At 39.7% G+C, this 15,866-nt stretch overlaps 1 protein-coding gene across 3 annotated transcripts in view; it reads left to right on the top strand.

Moving 5' to 3' along the window:
* Positions 1-15,565, top strand: part of gdpd5b (glycerophosphodiester phosphodiesterase domain containing 5b) — a 45,731-nt gene extending 30,166 nt beyond the window's left edge. The window contains exons 7-18 of one of the 3 annotated variants that reach the window (XR_005707703.1): positions 924-1,017; positions 2,727-2,872; positions 4,384-4,466; positions 6,043-6,193; positions 8,145-8,366; positions 8,663-8,820; positions 8,918-9,065; positions 10,415-10,497; positions 11,310-11,324; positions 12,993-13,105; positions 13,426-13,725; positions 13,917-15,565. Coding sequence is in view for 2 of the 3 variants with exons in the window: in XM_040130022.1 (XP_039985956.1) it covers positions 924-1,017; positions 2,727-2,872; positions 4,384-4,466; positions 6,043-6,193; positions 8,145-8,366; positions 8,663-8,820; positions 8,918-9,065; positions 10,415-10,497; positions 11,310-11,324; positions 12,993-13,105; positions 13,917-14,002 (1,299 nt within the window). In the remaining variant the exon portion in view is untranslated. The remainder of the gene's footprint in view (positions 1-923; positions 1,018-2,726; positions 2,873-4,383; positions 4,467-6,042; positions 6,194-8,144; positions 8,367-8,662; positions 8,821-8,917; positions 9,066-10,414; positions 10,498-11,309; positions 11,325-12,992; positions 13,106-13,425; positions 13,726-13,916) is intronic. The other 2 variants (XM_040130022.1, XM_040130023.1) reach the window with 2 other exon arrangements.
* The last annotated feature ends 301 nt before the right edge of the window (positions 15,566-15,866 follow it).

The following is a 15,866-nucleotide window of genomic DNA, read 5'->3' as shown; positions in this document are numbered from 1 at the left end:
ACTGAAACATATGAAAGTCCCAGAGCTTGACTTGATGGTTTGATTTTGCTCCCCCCTCTTTTTTTTTTTTTTTTTTTTTTTTTTTTTAAAAGACTCTTTTTTTCAGACAGTTGACAATGAAGAGGCAGACAGGAAACAAAGGGAGTGATAGAAGGTGGTCTGACATGCCCCAAAGGGGCCGGGCCAGTCTCAAACCATTAATGTTGTGCTTATGTGGAACAAGCTGTAACCATTCAGCTACCAAAGGGCTCTGACATCACTTTAATGATAAGTTTCAGTGCTAAACTGAGACTTGTAATCCATGAGATGGAAGCAGTCTGTCATTTATACTTAACAACCTAGACTTCACCCACTGGTTTGTGGACACTGGATAAAATAATTGAGCTGCGACCACATATACCTGGATAAGGAAGTCCAGGATCAACTGCTTGATAGCTCTTTGTATCTCTTCATTTCTAATTGGAACAAAGTGTAGTATACTGCATATACTGTAGTAACATGATACTCTGTCTGTATTTATCCTGGTAAAAATTTGTAGCATAACGATATACATACAAGGAGTTATGAGAAGTGCATAATTAGTGTGTCCCTGTGAGATTATTGCACCACCAGGAATATGTGATTTGAAGTGGATGCACAATTCCACTGAAAATGATGCCATTAAAAATTGAATGCCTCTGCAAAGTATAGCTATTATCTCTGACTGGTGTTACCTCTGTCTCAACTTCAGATAATGTATATAATTCCACGTCTCTGTCTTCGCTCTCTTTATTTCTCTTTTCTTTTGTCATCTATCTTAAAACATGATTCTCTTTCGCATGCGTTTTTTTTTTTTCTTTTTCTTTCCTCCATTTCTCTATATGTTCTTTCTTTTCTCATCTCCTGCCTTCATGCTCTGTACTCCGGCTCACATCTGTGTCCAGGCTACAGGTCCGTTCCTGCACATAGGAGCTCTTGCTGCGGTCACAGCATTGTCTTGGATTGTGGCTGGACAGGTCGCCCGTGCAGAAAAAACAGGTACGTTTACTTTTGAAACACAGAATACAAGTTACTGGTACCTGATGTAACAGTCTGCCACACACACACACACACACACACACACACACACACACACACAGGCCAAGGAAGCGTGGTGAATGATTAACACTATGTAGACAGAGGCCAGGACCTCCAACCAGGGTGTCGCAGATAACGAACATTCCTACGGGCTCATGTGATGTTTTTCATCCAGGACACCTTGGATTGTTTTCTCCTCAAGTGCAGGACTCTCTTGGGATTAGCAGCGCTGAGTGTGTATTCTAACTCTCACTGCTATTGGTGTCTGTAGAATAGAATGGGTGTGAATAGAGTTGAAAGTCAATGTCATTTACATACCAGTTTTATTGTTGCCTGGAGAAATTATAGCCAGTTGTCAGTAGTATTTATTGATTTCGGTCATGTAAATATCAGTCTGTCATGTACATCGTAAAATTTCTTCAAAAGCAGCCATAAGTAGTTAATCTGAAGATACATTTGGCTAAGAGATTTTTCCTTTGAGTGAGTTACATAACTGTCTTTTGGACAAGGGAGTTTCTACCTTGTACAGTGAGAGATATTTAAAACTAATTAGAGGGATGTTTAATTCTCAGCTACATTTTTTTTTTTGGTTCTGCTTTTGGAGATTTTGATGAGGTGTAAAGGTCTTGGCCAGATTACTCCGACTATATCATATCTGCTGTAATGTGGAGTGGTGTGTGAGAGTGTGAGTGTGGCTTGGTTTACTATATTCCTGGGGTCCGAAAAGCAGGAGCCCACTATACTTGTGGGATCTGACAGCTTTGTGGGGAGCAAAAGGCTTGACACCAAAGGTTTAAATGGTTGTTTTAGGGTTAAGGTAAGACTTAGGTTTAACATGAGGTTAGGGTTAGGGAAAGGCTTGGGGTTAGGCATTCAGCTGTGATGGTTAAGGTTAGGGTAAGGGGCTGGGGAATGCATATTGTCAATGACAGGTTCCCATGAATATAGTAAAACAAGGATGTGTGTGTGGGTGGGGGTGAGGGCTATGAATCTCCTGTGTGTAACAAGAGGTGGTCTACTCAACCTTGCCCCACGGCTAACCTTGAAACAAGTACATTTTCCTGTGTATGTGTGTGTGCCCACATTCACAGCCTTCATCACTCACTTGCTCTAAGGTGTAAAAATAAATGTTACCAGGGCAATTATTTGCCAAAAACATGTCCCATTTTAATATTTATAAAAGTAAGATAGAAAGATTGTAAGCTTTATAAATTTGTGTGTGTATTATTTGTAACATTTAGAGAATTAGTTCGACATTTTGGGAATAAACGCTTGTTTGCTTTCTTGTTGACAGATAGATCAGAGAAATTATATCACTCATGTCTAGCTTAGAAAGATTGGTAACGGGGAGGAAACAGCTACTGTCCAAAAGTAACAAAATCGGGTACAATACTCCCTGTAAGTAAAGGAGATATGTTAATCAGTGAGCCTCAGAGGTGCTACTAGGCAGATTTTGGACAGAGCCAGCCTATCTGTTTACCCATTTCCAGTCTTTATGCTAAGCTAAGATAATATTTGCCATACAGTCATGAGAGTGGCATCAATCTTCTCATCTAACTCTCAGCAAATAAGCAAATAAGGGTATATCCTAAAATTTGAACTATTCTTGTAACCTCTGTAATTATATCTGGATATCAGACACAACTATATAAACATCTGTCTTGTCCCAGTGTTCCAGGTGGTGGTCATGCTGCTGTATTTCAGTGTGTTACTAGGACTCTATGTGATGCCACTCTACATCACCTCCCCCTGCATCATGGAGCCCACCACCCTCAAACCATGTCCTGATGTTATTGGTCATCAGGGAGCTCCCATGGTAAGTCAGCTGTACTCTATCATCCAAACAGAATGTGGGAATGTAAAACAAGCGAGTTTAAACAAATTGCATTACATTTGTTTTTACATTACCATACACTTTCAGCTACCTGATGTTGGCTTCACAGAGAATCGAACCATAAACGTCAGCAATGTTGATAACACTGAGCCACTCAGAAAATGGAGCCTCTAACAAAGGGTGTCATGGACCACTTGATTCTGATTTTGAGAAGGCAGAGGAAAAACTGTGCTGCCTTTATAGATATTTGCCCACCTTGTGTTTCATTATTTTATTTTATTATTTTTCCTCTCCTGCTCTTCCTGGAGCTATTCTAGTCTATTAATGACCTTGTGGTCCCACAACTGAAAATAGTACACATACATTGCCCAGTCAGAGCCTGGAGCTTTCGCTGCCTGGTGTATGGCAGGGATATATTTTCTGATGGATTTTGTGTATTTCAGCCTGTCAAAGACATGCTGAGACGAAGAAAATTGATTTTAGATTTCTTACTATCTGTTTCACTGCTGTCCTTTCAGCGGTTTTCATTTACGCCACCTCTCGCACAGATCAGATTTTACACTCCACAACAGTGTTTAAGAGCCTTTGTTAGAGCCTTATTGTAAAGTATGCATCAGAAGGCAACATTAATAGGGTCTATGCACACCAAAGCACATTTTAATTTTTTATATTTGATTTATGTGCTTGGATTAATTTTATTGCTTTTACACGTTACCTACAGAAGGATTTATGTACTTGACGTAATATACTGCTGAGTGTAATGCAACACTTGGAAGGAAAAGGAAGGTGAATTCCTTATTATTCATAACATTTACCCACATGCTTAAAAACACATCCTGCCTTTTGTGGTTTTTGTGTAAAGCAAACGATCTTCACAGTGGAATCTAAAATCAGGAGTGGCACTGAGGCTTAAAAGAGAGTCCCACTGGGAAAAAAAAAAAAAAAATCACATGACTGGACTCAGTTTCCCAAAAGGACTCTGTATTGATTATAGCATCATTCCAATCCTGTGATTCCCAGTAATTAGCTTTGCTCAAAGTCTCATTGTAAGAGTAAGTAAGTGATGTTTAACTTTTTTCACTTAATATCGATCATAGCCTTGATTTGAGGAGTTAAAAAGCAAAAGAGGGCGCTGCCCTGTTTCATTTCACAACATTCCTTTGTGTTCGGAGGAAGGAGTCTGTTTTCCCATACATCTGCGATACACCATATTAATGTTTTTGTTTTTTTTTTTGCTTTGTTTTTTTTTTTCAACTTTGTAAAATAACCTACTGAAAAATATTCATTTTTTTTATGTTCGTCTCACATTTTGTCTGTTTTGTCCTCATTAATAGGACTTCAGTGGAGTCAGCTAATTGTTAAAGGAATACATTCTGTGTGTGTGTGTGTGTGTGTGTGTGTGTGTGTGTGTGTGTGTGTGTGTGTGTGTGTGTGTATGTGTATGTGTGTGTATGTGTATGTGTGTGTTTGTTTGTTTGTTTGTTTGTTTCCAGCTTGCTCCAGAGAACACACTGTGGTCCTTCCAGCGAGCTCTGCAGATGAATGTCAGTGGTTTGGAGGCTGATGTGGCTATCAGGTACACGTGTGCAAACACACACACACACACACACACGTGTGATCAATACAAGAGAATGAAGAAGCCAAACAAATGAAGAGTAATTTAGTCTGTCTAGATTCTGCCTCCATTCCCCAACACACTGCTTTCCTAAAAACATCTGAATACCAGTACTATAAGCTCACATTGCACTGCTTATTACCAACCAAAACATAATTTGTTCCTTTTGTTAATTGTCTCTTAATATAATAAAATAAGGTGGATTATGAGGTCTGTCAAAAAAGAGAAGTAATGGTTATGTGGTCTTAAAATATTGCCATCAAAGAGAAATAGATAAAGAAGTACTAACATTTCAAAATGAGTAACTCAACACATACTTGGGATATTAACTGCAACAGTCACAGGACTGTGGCGCTGTACAGGCTAGAGCGAAGCAGCAGATCAGTATATCAGCAGTCAGTAATTGGGCATCACCGACATAATGGGAGGTGACCGCTTGAGCACAGCAAGACATTCTTGGAGGAAGACAGATAAAGTGGAGAGGGTGGATACTGTAGTGGCCATGGTATATGATGAATAATGGGCTTACATGTCTACTCATGAATGTGCAGTGAGAGAGCATGAGTACTTGTGTAGGAATAGAGAATGTTGCTTAGTTGATGCAGGGTGTGTGGTTTGTAGGTCGGGCCTATATTTTACAACAGTAGTGTGTTTCCAGTTATTGTCAGTACACTTGTGCATCTTAACCAGCTGTAGACTCTTTTTGTGGGTGTGTGTGTCTGTGTGTGCCGTGTGTCCTGCTCTCCCAAGAGAGGTGGATGCGTGTGTGATTGGTGCAGGCCGCTGACAGGTGAGCTCCTGACTGTGCTGAGTAATTAGACTTGATGACAGCCAGAGTGACAGTGAGACTCCACTCCTGCAGCAAATCTGGCGCACACACGTGCAATATACCAACATGTTTTTCTGCTCCTACTCAGTTAAGGATTTGAATGGCAAATTTTGAGAAATGGAATGGCATTTTTGGCTCATTTGGTATTCAAATATTGAGCACCAGCATTTTCCAAAAAAAAAAAAACAAAACTCACAGATGGGCCAAACTCTTGTCTCGTCTCATCTGCTCTCCCTTTCTCTTTTGCCCTTGTTTGACATGATTTCAAGCATGACCTACAGATAATATGGCTGTTGGTGATACTTTTGAGTCCTTTTTGATCGTAAACAGACGCCCTTTTTGAATCATTATAAAAATGTGAGCAACAATAGTTGGGTGATTCTGTATATTATGTCAGTAGGGTTTCAAGAGTTTATACAGATAAACACTGCTGCCCAACTATGAACAATAATTCTCATTAATGTGAAACAGAAATGATCAGTGAACCTATAATTTAAGCATTTGTGTCAGTATGGAATAATCCATAAAGGGGTGAGAGGTGATTAAGCCGCTACGTCAGAGACAAAAAAAAAAAAAACTGACCAATAACAATGAAGGATTCTATGTGATCATTGTATAATGATGGAAATTAGAACATCAGTCTGTTATTCATCTGTTACTCATCTGTTTTTCATCTGTTCTTCATACCATCTCTTCTTTCTTCCCTAGTGTGGATGGAGTGCCTTTCCTGATGCACGATCGCACCCTGCAGAGGACCACAGACGTAGGGAAGGTTTTCCCAGACAGACAGATGGACGAAGCCTCATTCTTCAACTGGACAGATCTACAACAGCTCAACGCAGGACAGTGGTTCCTGAAGGTAATTCTTGGTTGCTAGTGAGGACTAAATTGAGGATTATTTTGAAGCCATTTTAGCTTTCTCACAGCGTGACGTGCAGCGATGTGTGATAAAGTCATTAACCCACTGAGTCATGAGCACTCTGTGTGTCCTTGCTCATTGGTCCTTCATGACGTCCTCTGGTGTCATCTAAATCCTGAGATCCATTAATGTTCTAGAGTGTCTCCTGCATGCAGAGTAGATCAGCGTCAACCAGTGCTTCAGAATAATTTTGTTTCAACCTGTTCGATGTGCCAGACATTGGGTCAAACAGGATGAAAACACACCGACACCCAAGCCATTAAAAGTGTGTAGATTATAAATACTGCCTGTCCTGGTACCCAGTTGGATCCTGCAAGGATCCATATGAAAGTGCACCATCTATAAGAAATGGAGAAATGACCTACTCCATTGTTATATTCCATCTTAACCATTACCTACAAATGTTTTATCATCTTATTCTGTTACTAAGGAAGAGAGTCTGGATATATCTCTTGAAAGATGCAGCACTGTGCTAATTTGCTGTGCTCCACTTTTATACTTCAGTATACTCAAGTCAAGTATTTGTACTCTATACTCTGTCTTCTAACTTAACAAGACTAGGTCAGAACTTATTGTATGGCTGGACCACCCTCTCCTACTTGCTTCTCTCCTACTCTCTCTGCTCACGTATACAGTATTTTAATACAGACAAACTCCCAATAAAGCTGTTCTCAATTGCATGTTTTTTCTGTCTGTTGTCAGACAACAGATGAAGGAAGAAATATTGACTAAAAAGATGCCCATTAAGACTACATTTTAACCAGCAGGCACTTGGAAGCCATTTCCAAGCTGCTGCTCTGCACTGCTAAAATCCTGATTTTCTAACTCTGACATTTTCTGACAAAATCACCATACACATACGTTTCAGCTATATTTACTTGTAAATATCTTCTAGGGAAACTAGCTAAGGTTTCTCCAGAAAGTCATTAGATTTGTTACTAAGTGCTTTTGTGAAGAGGGCTCATTAAAGGGGTCTGAAAAGTTGCTAAATCTAGCAACAAAGGCACTAAGTTGGCAACACTGCCTTTTAATCGCTCCTCTGATGACTCAATAGAAACTGGTGTAACTTATCTATCAATCGGTCAGACACGGACATTCACGTTTATAGGACTGGCCCCACTGTTGCGGTTTGGCCAAAAACTACTGTGGCAAATATCTCTTGGTAAAATGTAGTTTCTGTCCATGTCTTGTTTTCTTGTTTTGCATTTAAAATATGTGTTTGTTAGATATTTTCTTCTGAAGCTGAGATTTTATAAGATCAAATTGCCATACTTGCCTGGCTGTTCTGCCTCTGCTGTGTCAGTATTTGTTTGAATCTGTATTACATTCTCCACTCCGCCCTTCAGTCTATTTACATTGCATGTGTGCACATTGTGGCTGGATATTCTATTCCAAGAAAAGCTTTATTACTTCTGTGTATAGTTCACTGTGACAATTCACTATTATTGTATAATTTCTTAATGTCCAATCATGTCACCCAATATGTCCTGATTGTGCAATAAAAGTATCAGTAAATTGACAAATCAAATTTTTTTTTTTTTAGTCAGAAAAGTGAACTGAAGTGAAGAACATCACGGAAGACCTAAATAAGGACCCTCTGATCGCCTTCTCCTGTGAGCTTTGACAAGGAGTGAAGGAGCACTTAAGCGAGAGAGCGTTATTTCCTAAAGGCGTTGCCCAAACAGTCTATTTAACACTTAGATGGATGCTTTAATTTAAATTATTAATGTATAAATTTTTTTTCTACAGGTTTCCAAAAACACAGTTAAATCCTCAGCAGTGGTAGTGTTATTACCTTGTATTAATTGTAATTTAAACAGTAAAACCAGCAGTATTGCTCAGGTTAAACACATTTGTGATATCCTCGTGCTGCTCTGTCCATCTGTTTCAGGATGACCCCTTCTGGATGGTGCACACCCTGTCTCCGCAAGAGAAGGCTCTGATTGCCAACCAGAGTGTGAGCAGCCTGGAGCAGCTTCTAAAGCTGGCCTCCTATCATAACAGCACAGTGGTTTTCAGGCTCAGGAGACCTCCTCCAGAACACCCCTCCTACCACAGCTGGATCAACGATACACTGCATGCTGTGCAGCAATCTGGTGTTCCTCAGAACTTGGTAGGTGTTCAGGAACCGAATACTTAGGTGGACCCAATCTGCATTGCACTTAGTCCTCTCCACCGCATGATGTCTGGCTAGTTATTCGGAACATATTTTAATGCATTTCAGATGGGTTAAAATGAGAATCAATATAAAAAATAGCTATACAGAGTGATCTTGCCATTGCATCCTAAAGGCAATGATTGTGCCCTAGTCATGGTCATGTGCATTCAGACCCTGTCACTTCATTGATGTTGATGACACAAGATAGAGACAAATGTAACGGCGTGTTCTATGTAATGTGTTGTGTGTAGGTAATGTGGACTCCAGATGAGCACAGAGCTCAGGTGAGACAGCTGGCACCTGGTCTGATCCAGACCTCAGTAGAGAAACTAAGTCCTCAAAGTCTCCATCAGTTGGGCATCAGCAGGCTGCTTCTAAGATATAACCAGGCCAGCACACGGGAAATCAGGTAGGAACATACACACACAAACCTGTATGTTGTCAGGTTGACATCTTAACACTTGGATTATATTCAAAAAACTGTTTGTGTGTGTGGTTGGTTCCAGTGACTTCTCCGAGAGCCACATCAACCTCACCCTCTACACTGTCAACGAGCCCTGGCTGTATTCAGTGCTCTGGTGCAGCGGAGTGTCTTCAGTCTCCTCAGAGGCACCGCATATCCTCAGAAAGGTGCCTTACCCCATCTGGCTCATGGTAAGCATCCATCACATACTGTATAGTTTTTTCTTGTTCTTTGCATGGAACTTCTCACCTTTTTTGTAAATGTGCTGTTGTTTGCAATATTTTTTTTTTTAATTTTGTAGATTAAGTTTAAGACTCTCTGGGTGTCTTTCTTTTTTTCCCTTTTCTGTTCAGCTTCATTAGTGGCTGTATGTACCCATGCTACCTAACAGCCAGAAATATTTGTTCTTGGTGTTTAAATGGCAAATTTAAAAACTGATTAACTGGCCACAGGTTGTACCAGTACAGATGCTATCGGATTACAATTAAGATTTTCAAAACACAGAAGTCTCTTTAACTGACCACATTTCTTGTACGAAAATCTTTACTTAAATTGAGCTAAGAGCTTCACATGAAAGTGCCAAATTTTATCCTTTTTTTTTTTTTAATATGCTGCACTCCATCTGTGATGTGTGCATTTTTTTTATACATCCTTGCACTGGCTATAAGCTAATTGTCAAGGCTTTGATGAGCCTCTCCAACCTTTCTCCTTGCCTCCAGCTGCATCTCTGACTAATTCGGATTTTACCTTGGGATATCAACAGGAGGCCCCAGCTTTCAACTGAGCTCATCCACTGTGTTTATTTACTGCCATGAATATACTATCCTGTTACTTTCCAACACTCATCTGAAGTCTCAGCACATTAAAAAGACAAGCCTCATCACTGTAGCATAATATGTGGAGTATTACTCATGGTTTTCCAGTTTAGTCGTCTCCTGAAACATGTCAACATGGGTAGCACCCACGCTGTGTCTCTCTGGTTTCGTTTCACCTTCCTCGTCTGTGCAGCGTGCAAGCCTGGTTTCCCTGTCTTTGCCACCATACGGGAACTCCACATGACATGGGTTCAGGGAGAGTCTAGGCTGTTGGGCATCTGCAGTACTGTTTGTTAGTTTGAACTATGACTCTTAAGTCAAATGAAATCTGCTATTGGATGTTATTAAGGCCACTTGGAAGTTAATATTTATCGATAGGCAGTCAGGTCTTTAGGCCAGGTTTTCTTTGCCTGTTGACAAAAATGCACATTTAAAAGAAGTGCAAAATATTTCTATTAAAATGACATTTAGTACATATTACATATATAGTGGATACAATTCAAAAATATCTCAATGTTACTTTATTTGCTGGAGTATTGTACATATCCTTTCAAGACAGTTAAGATGCTGCTGCTCACTTAAGAGACTGTATTGTTGATATATACCGCCATCCAGTGGTGGATCTTCCCTAAGCTTGTTGAAGGCAAAATTCAGATTTACCATAATTGTGTGTGTGTATGTGTGTGCTTGTGTTTGTGTTTGTGTTTTTGTGTATGTGTTTCCAGAGACCACATGAATACTGCCTGATGTGGGTGTCTGCAGACCTCATCTCCTTTGCTGTAGTCATAGGAATATTCATTTTCCAGAAGTAAGTATAGTCATGCAGGAATTTATCTGTAGTCAGATCACTAAAGTGAGTGCTTATGCAAGAGTTAATGTTTCTCCATTCTTCTGCTGGTGAATGAGGGAGAAAGTAAAGGCTGGTCTTTTGTGTGTGTGTGTGTGTGTGTGTGTGTGTGTGTGTGTGTGTGTGTGTGTGTGTGTGTGTGTGTGTGTGTGTGTGTGTGTGTGTGTGTTTGCTTTTGTTCTTGTTCTCTTTCACACCAAAACACATAGCACTAATCAATGCTATTTAACAAGTACCATGCACATTTCTGTCTGGAACACATCATGAAAATAACATCAGTTTTTCGTCACTTTTTTTTTTCATGATTTTGTTGTGATGATCTTTAATGGAAAGGCTGGAAAGTACATACAATCATTTATTAAAAAACATTTTATTGATGTAGTCTTTATAAGCTATTGTAATCTATTTCTGCTGTTCTCTCCCTGTTTACCTCTGTGGTGTCACAAACCAGTGGTGATGGAGAATATTTACTTTGTATGAGCACGTCTACTCCTAGCTAACGTGTATAAATCTTCACATCCTCCAGTATTTCTGTTCCACTGTTGGGAGAGTGTGGTATTGTTTTTGAGACAGATGGCTTGTCCTCCTGTCACTTCACGATCCGGTGCAGGTCTGCTCTACAGTAGCTTCTGCTCTCTTCTAAACTGACCTCTCTTTTCTCCCGCCTTCTTTTGTCCTTTTTTGTCCTTCCGCCTCTCCTTCCTCGTCCTCTCTCCTCTGCCTGACGTGCATGCTCCTCTCCTCCTCTGCTGCATTCTGGCATCTTCTATCAGCTATCACATGATCAGGTAACTGGGTCACCTCATCTGATCCAAAGTCTTCTCTCTTTTCACCATTTCTGTCTTTTACTGTCTTTATCCATCGTCCTTTTGTTTGAGGAAGTCTTTTCCTTCTCTCCGTCTTGTTTTCCATTCTTTCTCTATTTTTGTTTTGGTCTCATTCTTTATTATGACATCAGATTTTTGTTTTCTTTCTCAATTTTTCTCTCCTGTTTACTTCCACTCTCTTTCTATGTTTATTTTCTCTTTCACTTCTCTATCTCACCTGAATGCCACTTTCCTCTAGTGAGACAAGTTTATGTCTTTATCCCTGTGGGCTGAATAAAATGAATTTTTTCCACACAACGCAAAAATATCCAAGGGATTAAGTCCCCAATGAGATTTTTAAAAAATTATCTTATTAATCCAAACAACTAAACATCGAAAATGAACTACAGGTATGCAAGGGCCTCAGGATTGGCTTTTATCGATGCTGATGAAGTAGAGTGCCTCTATATTTGCATTTCTGTTTCTAAATGCCTCCGAGCATTAGTCATGGTTTATTATGACTAACGCTCTTCAGTTACGTTATTGAAATAAAGGCTGTTCATTAAAACAATGACATCATTTTCACACATAGGAAATAAATTCCTCTGCCTTGACGGATATACTAATCCGAGACAGCTAGGGAGTGATCTTCTGTGTTACTAAAAATGTTGATTTACTGAATACTGTTGTAACATTTCACAGAATAAATCAATGTTCTGTCCTTATGATAATTCAGAAGGTATTTTCAACAGACATACAGCACATACAAGAAAATTGCTTAATCTTTATATTTTTTAAAACAAACAGCATTGTACACTCTGAGATAATGAGACATGTATTGGTACCACATTCTAATGAGGCACCATTTATAAAGGCTGTACTAGTTGTAACTGCTTTATTAATGGTTAATTTGTTTACTAATACTTAATAAATCCATTATGAGCCATTGATAACAACTTTAGGCTTATTAGGTTGTTAAAAATAACTTTGAGTGATTGGACCATGTGACCACTTCTGGAAAAGTGCTATGGAGGATTTTCACTAAAATCCATTTAACACATTGTCAAGCATTTATTGATGGATTATCAAAAATTATAACTACCTTATTATCAAATACACAGGATAAACGCCAATAAAAACGATTGTTCACAAACTGGAAAGTCAAAATTTGTTTTTAAATAATGGCTTACGAATGATTTATAAAGCTTTAGTAAACACTTTATTAGCCATTAATGGAGCCATTAGGTACAACTTATAAACTCTTTTTATAAATGGAGCCTTATTAGAAAGTGGCGTCCGTACTTAATGCTCATTTCAAAAACAACATAGATCTTTACAATATACGTTTTCATAAAATCCAATGTGTTCTTTTCTCCTCGCCTAAACTGAATTGTCAGATCAACTATTCTGTAACTTCAGTTTAGGAATCACTTTGCACAGAGAGGCATTCCAATTAAACAGATTTTTTATTTCCCCATAAAACACAGCCAGGTATGTGCGCTAACTGCTTAGTTCTTTCTAACAATTAAAATGTATCCTTCTATGGAGCAAAACTTGACCCCAAACGGCATATTGTGAGCAGGGGCGGCAGTATTTAGTGATATCCTCACTGTCTTGAGGTGATGTCTGACCTAACATGTGACCCCGCAGGTATCGGATGAGCGGTATGCGCAGCTACAACCCTGAGCAGATCATGCTGAGTGCCGCAGTCAGGAGGTCAAGTCGAGACATCAGTGTCATGAAGGAGAAACTTATCTTTTCTGGTAAGGCCCTTGCGCGGTGATGAAAGGGATAAGTACACGTTTGCCAGCCTTTGATATCTTGTACTGTGCTCTTGGCGTCATTTATTTGGGCTCCTGAACTCAGAAACAGATTCCTCTCTTTGTACTGTACCTTTTTGATTTACTGATGTTACAAGAGCAATCTCACACTTTTAACTTGAAGATGAGGAATGAGCCTTTTTGAGTTTCAGGTGCCCCACTAGCATGTCATTCCATCCCAGCATGCATCTGTGTGTGAGTATCTGTGAATGTTCTCGCTCCACCTCTTCCTCCTCCTCCTCTTCCTCTCTTCCATGTTGAAGGTCAGCCCCAGTAGGCGCCTGCCTCCACCATCCTTCGTGTGTGATGTGCACCACCTCCTGTCCATCCTACCTCCTCTCATCTCCTCAGCCAGCAGTGACCTCTTCCTTTTTATTCCATGCATCTGTTGCATCCCATGTTACCTGCCATCTCTCTGCCTACTTTGCCCTTCTCCCACCTTCATCCATTCATCCGTCGCTTCATGCACCAAATCTGCCCCTCCCAATGGAGACAGCATTATGTGTAGGGAGCTAATAGACGCCCCAGTCTGTCTAGACAACCTCTAGTGCTGGGGGTAAAAGGTAAGCAACGTACTTGCCAGCTGAATGTTGTTCTTCATCATTTTCTCATTGTTAAATTATATTTTGCACTCTATTGCTCATTTTCTGTCATTGACTTATCGACCCAAAGTGAGAGTTTTCATGCAAACCCGTATTAGAAGTTGTGTTATAGTTTACTGACTTTCTCTGCTTTATCCCTTGGCACCCTCCAGAGGTGAGAAACGGAGTTGGCAGTGCTGAGGAGCTGTATGCGGACAATGGCTACAACTACTACACCAATCAGGGCATCAGCCAGTGATTGTAACTAAGCCCGTGTGAGTCTGCTGCGGTGAGACGGAATCTACAACACGCTGTGTTCAAATCATTCCTGTTTTACTCAGTGTAAAGTCTTTTTCTTCTCCTCTGTCCTACTGATAAACTGACAGACTGCTGTACCTGACAGAGAAAACAGCCACCCCGTTGCTTTGTGTACATTCTGTAAATAGGGTTTTTGTTTGTCAGACATACTGTATATCACACGGGACTACACGCACTTTTTATTTATGGAATTCGTCAAATCTGTGGCCTCCTCCTCTCACATCTAAATGTCCAAGAGGCCCCCCCGAGTTACCGATGCCTGCTTCTTCTCAAAGACGAGTTTCAAGATTCTTTACATTAAGCTCATTTTCCAAAGCAGATTTTAATCACTGTAAATGATATTCCTCTATTAGCAGATACATTTGTATTTAACAAGGCTTTTTAACAAACCTTTATTGCAGCATGAGATAAAAAGCTTAATAGATCATTGTGATCCTGCCTTCTGTCAGCATTCCACTGTGCTGTTGTTGATAATAGTACTAACTTTAATATTTATATTTAAAGCTAAAAACAAAAAAAACACAAACAAGCTGTTTACAAAAGTCCTGCCTTCTCCTCCAGGTGAAATATTCACATGGTGTACGTAAGATAATTTTGATAGAGGCTGAATGAACCCCCTGCCCTACTTTTGATCAGTGCATGTTACAGTAGTGATCATATCAAATGATCTGTGTGAGCTGTGCTCCCAGTGTGTAACCAGAGGAACTGGAGAAAATGGTTTGGCGTGGAGATTTGTGCTGTCTTTTAATGGTTAATGTGAATGTGTTATGGATTATGTTTTTCTTTTTTCTTTTTTTTTTTAAAGATGTGTACGGTGTATTGTGTGTATCCTGGCTGGAAGTGTATTTTTTTACCCTGTGTGCAGTCCTATGTTGAACGTGTTATTGTGTATATAAAAGGTGATCCAATGTGAGAGATGCTCCAGGCAAATAAGAATTACATTTGAACAATGTGACAGCTCAATAATTACAATAGCAATATTCTGGTCATGGTGGAAGTCCTTTCACTTCCAACACAGCCTCTGGATTGCAGTTAGGTCTGTGGTATTGTAGTGCTGACAAACAAAATGCATCTTCATGTTAGTTTCTGGTGTAAAACTGAATGCTGTACGGTAAATGAAATGGGTGCTAAATGTGAAAATAAAGCTCCAACCTAACTGAAGGGACTCTACTACAGGTATCGCAATAGGCAGCGCTGGGTCAAGAAATTGATTGCCTTTTGTGTTGACTTTCTCTCTTTGAGTATTACTGTGCCTCAAGTAAACATTAAAAAAAAAATGTTCTAATACAGGAAGACACATCATGGTTATTATTTGTTGTGATTTATTTTCTAACATCTCAATCTTTTCATGTTTACGAACTTGTCTCATCTTTTTTTACTGTGCGTCTACGGTATAAGACGGCATTACTCTTAGCATTGTATATTTGTAAACATTTCTGACTCCTGTACAGCTGCCAAAGTGATGTAAGCAATCGTGTTTGCCTACATAAAACTTTTAAAGTGTCAAGAAGAGGCTTTATTACTTGTTATATTAAAAGGGGCACATTTGGCAATTGACTTTGTCCCCCACATACACACACACACACGTACACATCAGGAGCATTCATCAGCACAGCCTACGACATACAGACAGGAAGAGCTGGGGATCAAACCACCAGCCGTAATATTAATGAACAACCCACTCCACCCGTAATATCTTTCAAAGAAAGATTAGTGCAGTGCCCCCAGCACCATCAGCATCATCATTCCTGGAACAGAATCTGTTTGAACAACAGGGTGATGAGCATGATGAGTTTGTGGTTTTG

Source organism: Xiphias gladius, chromosome 7, assembly GCF_016859285.1.
Source record: "Xiphias gladius isolate SHS-SW01 ecotype Sanya breed wild chromosome 7, ASM1685928v1, whole genome shotgun sequence".
In the NCBI taxonomy this organism is placed as follows: Eukaryota; Metazoa; Chordata; class Actinopteri; order Istiophoriformes; family Xiphiidae; genus Xiphias; species Xiphias gladius.
This window is presented reverse-complemented; position numbering and strand designations above follow the sequence as displayed.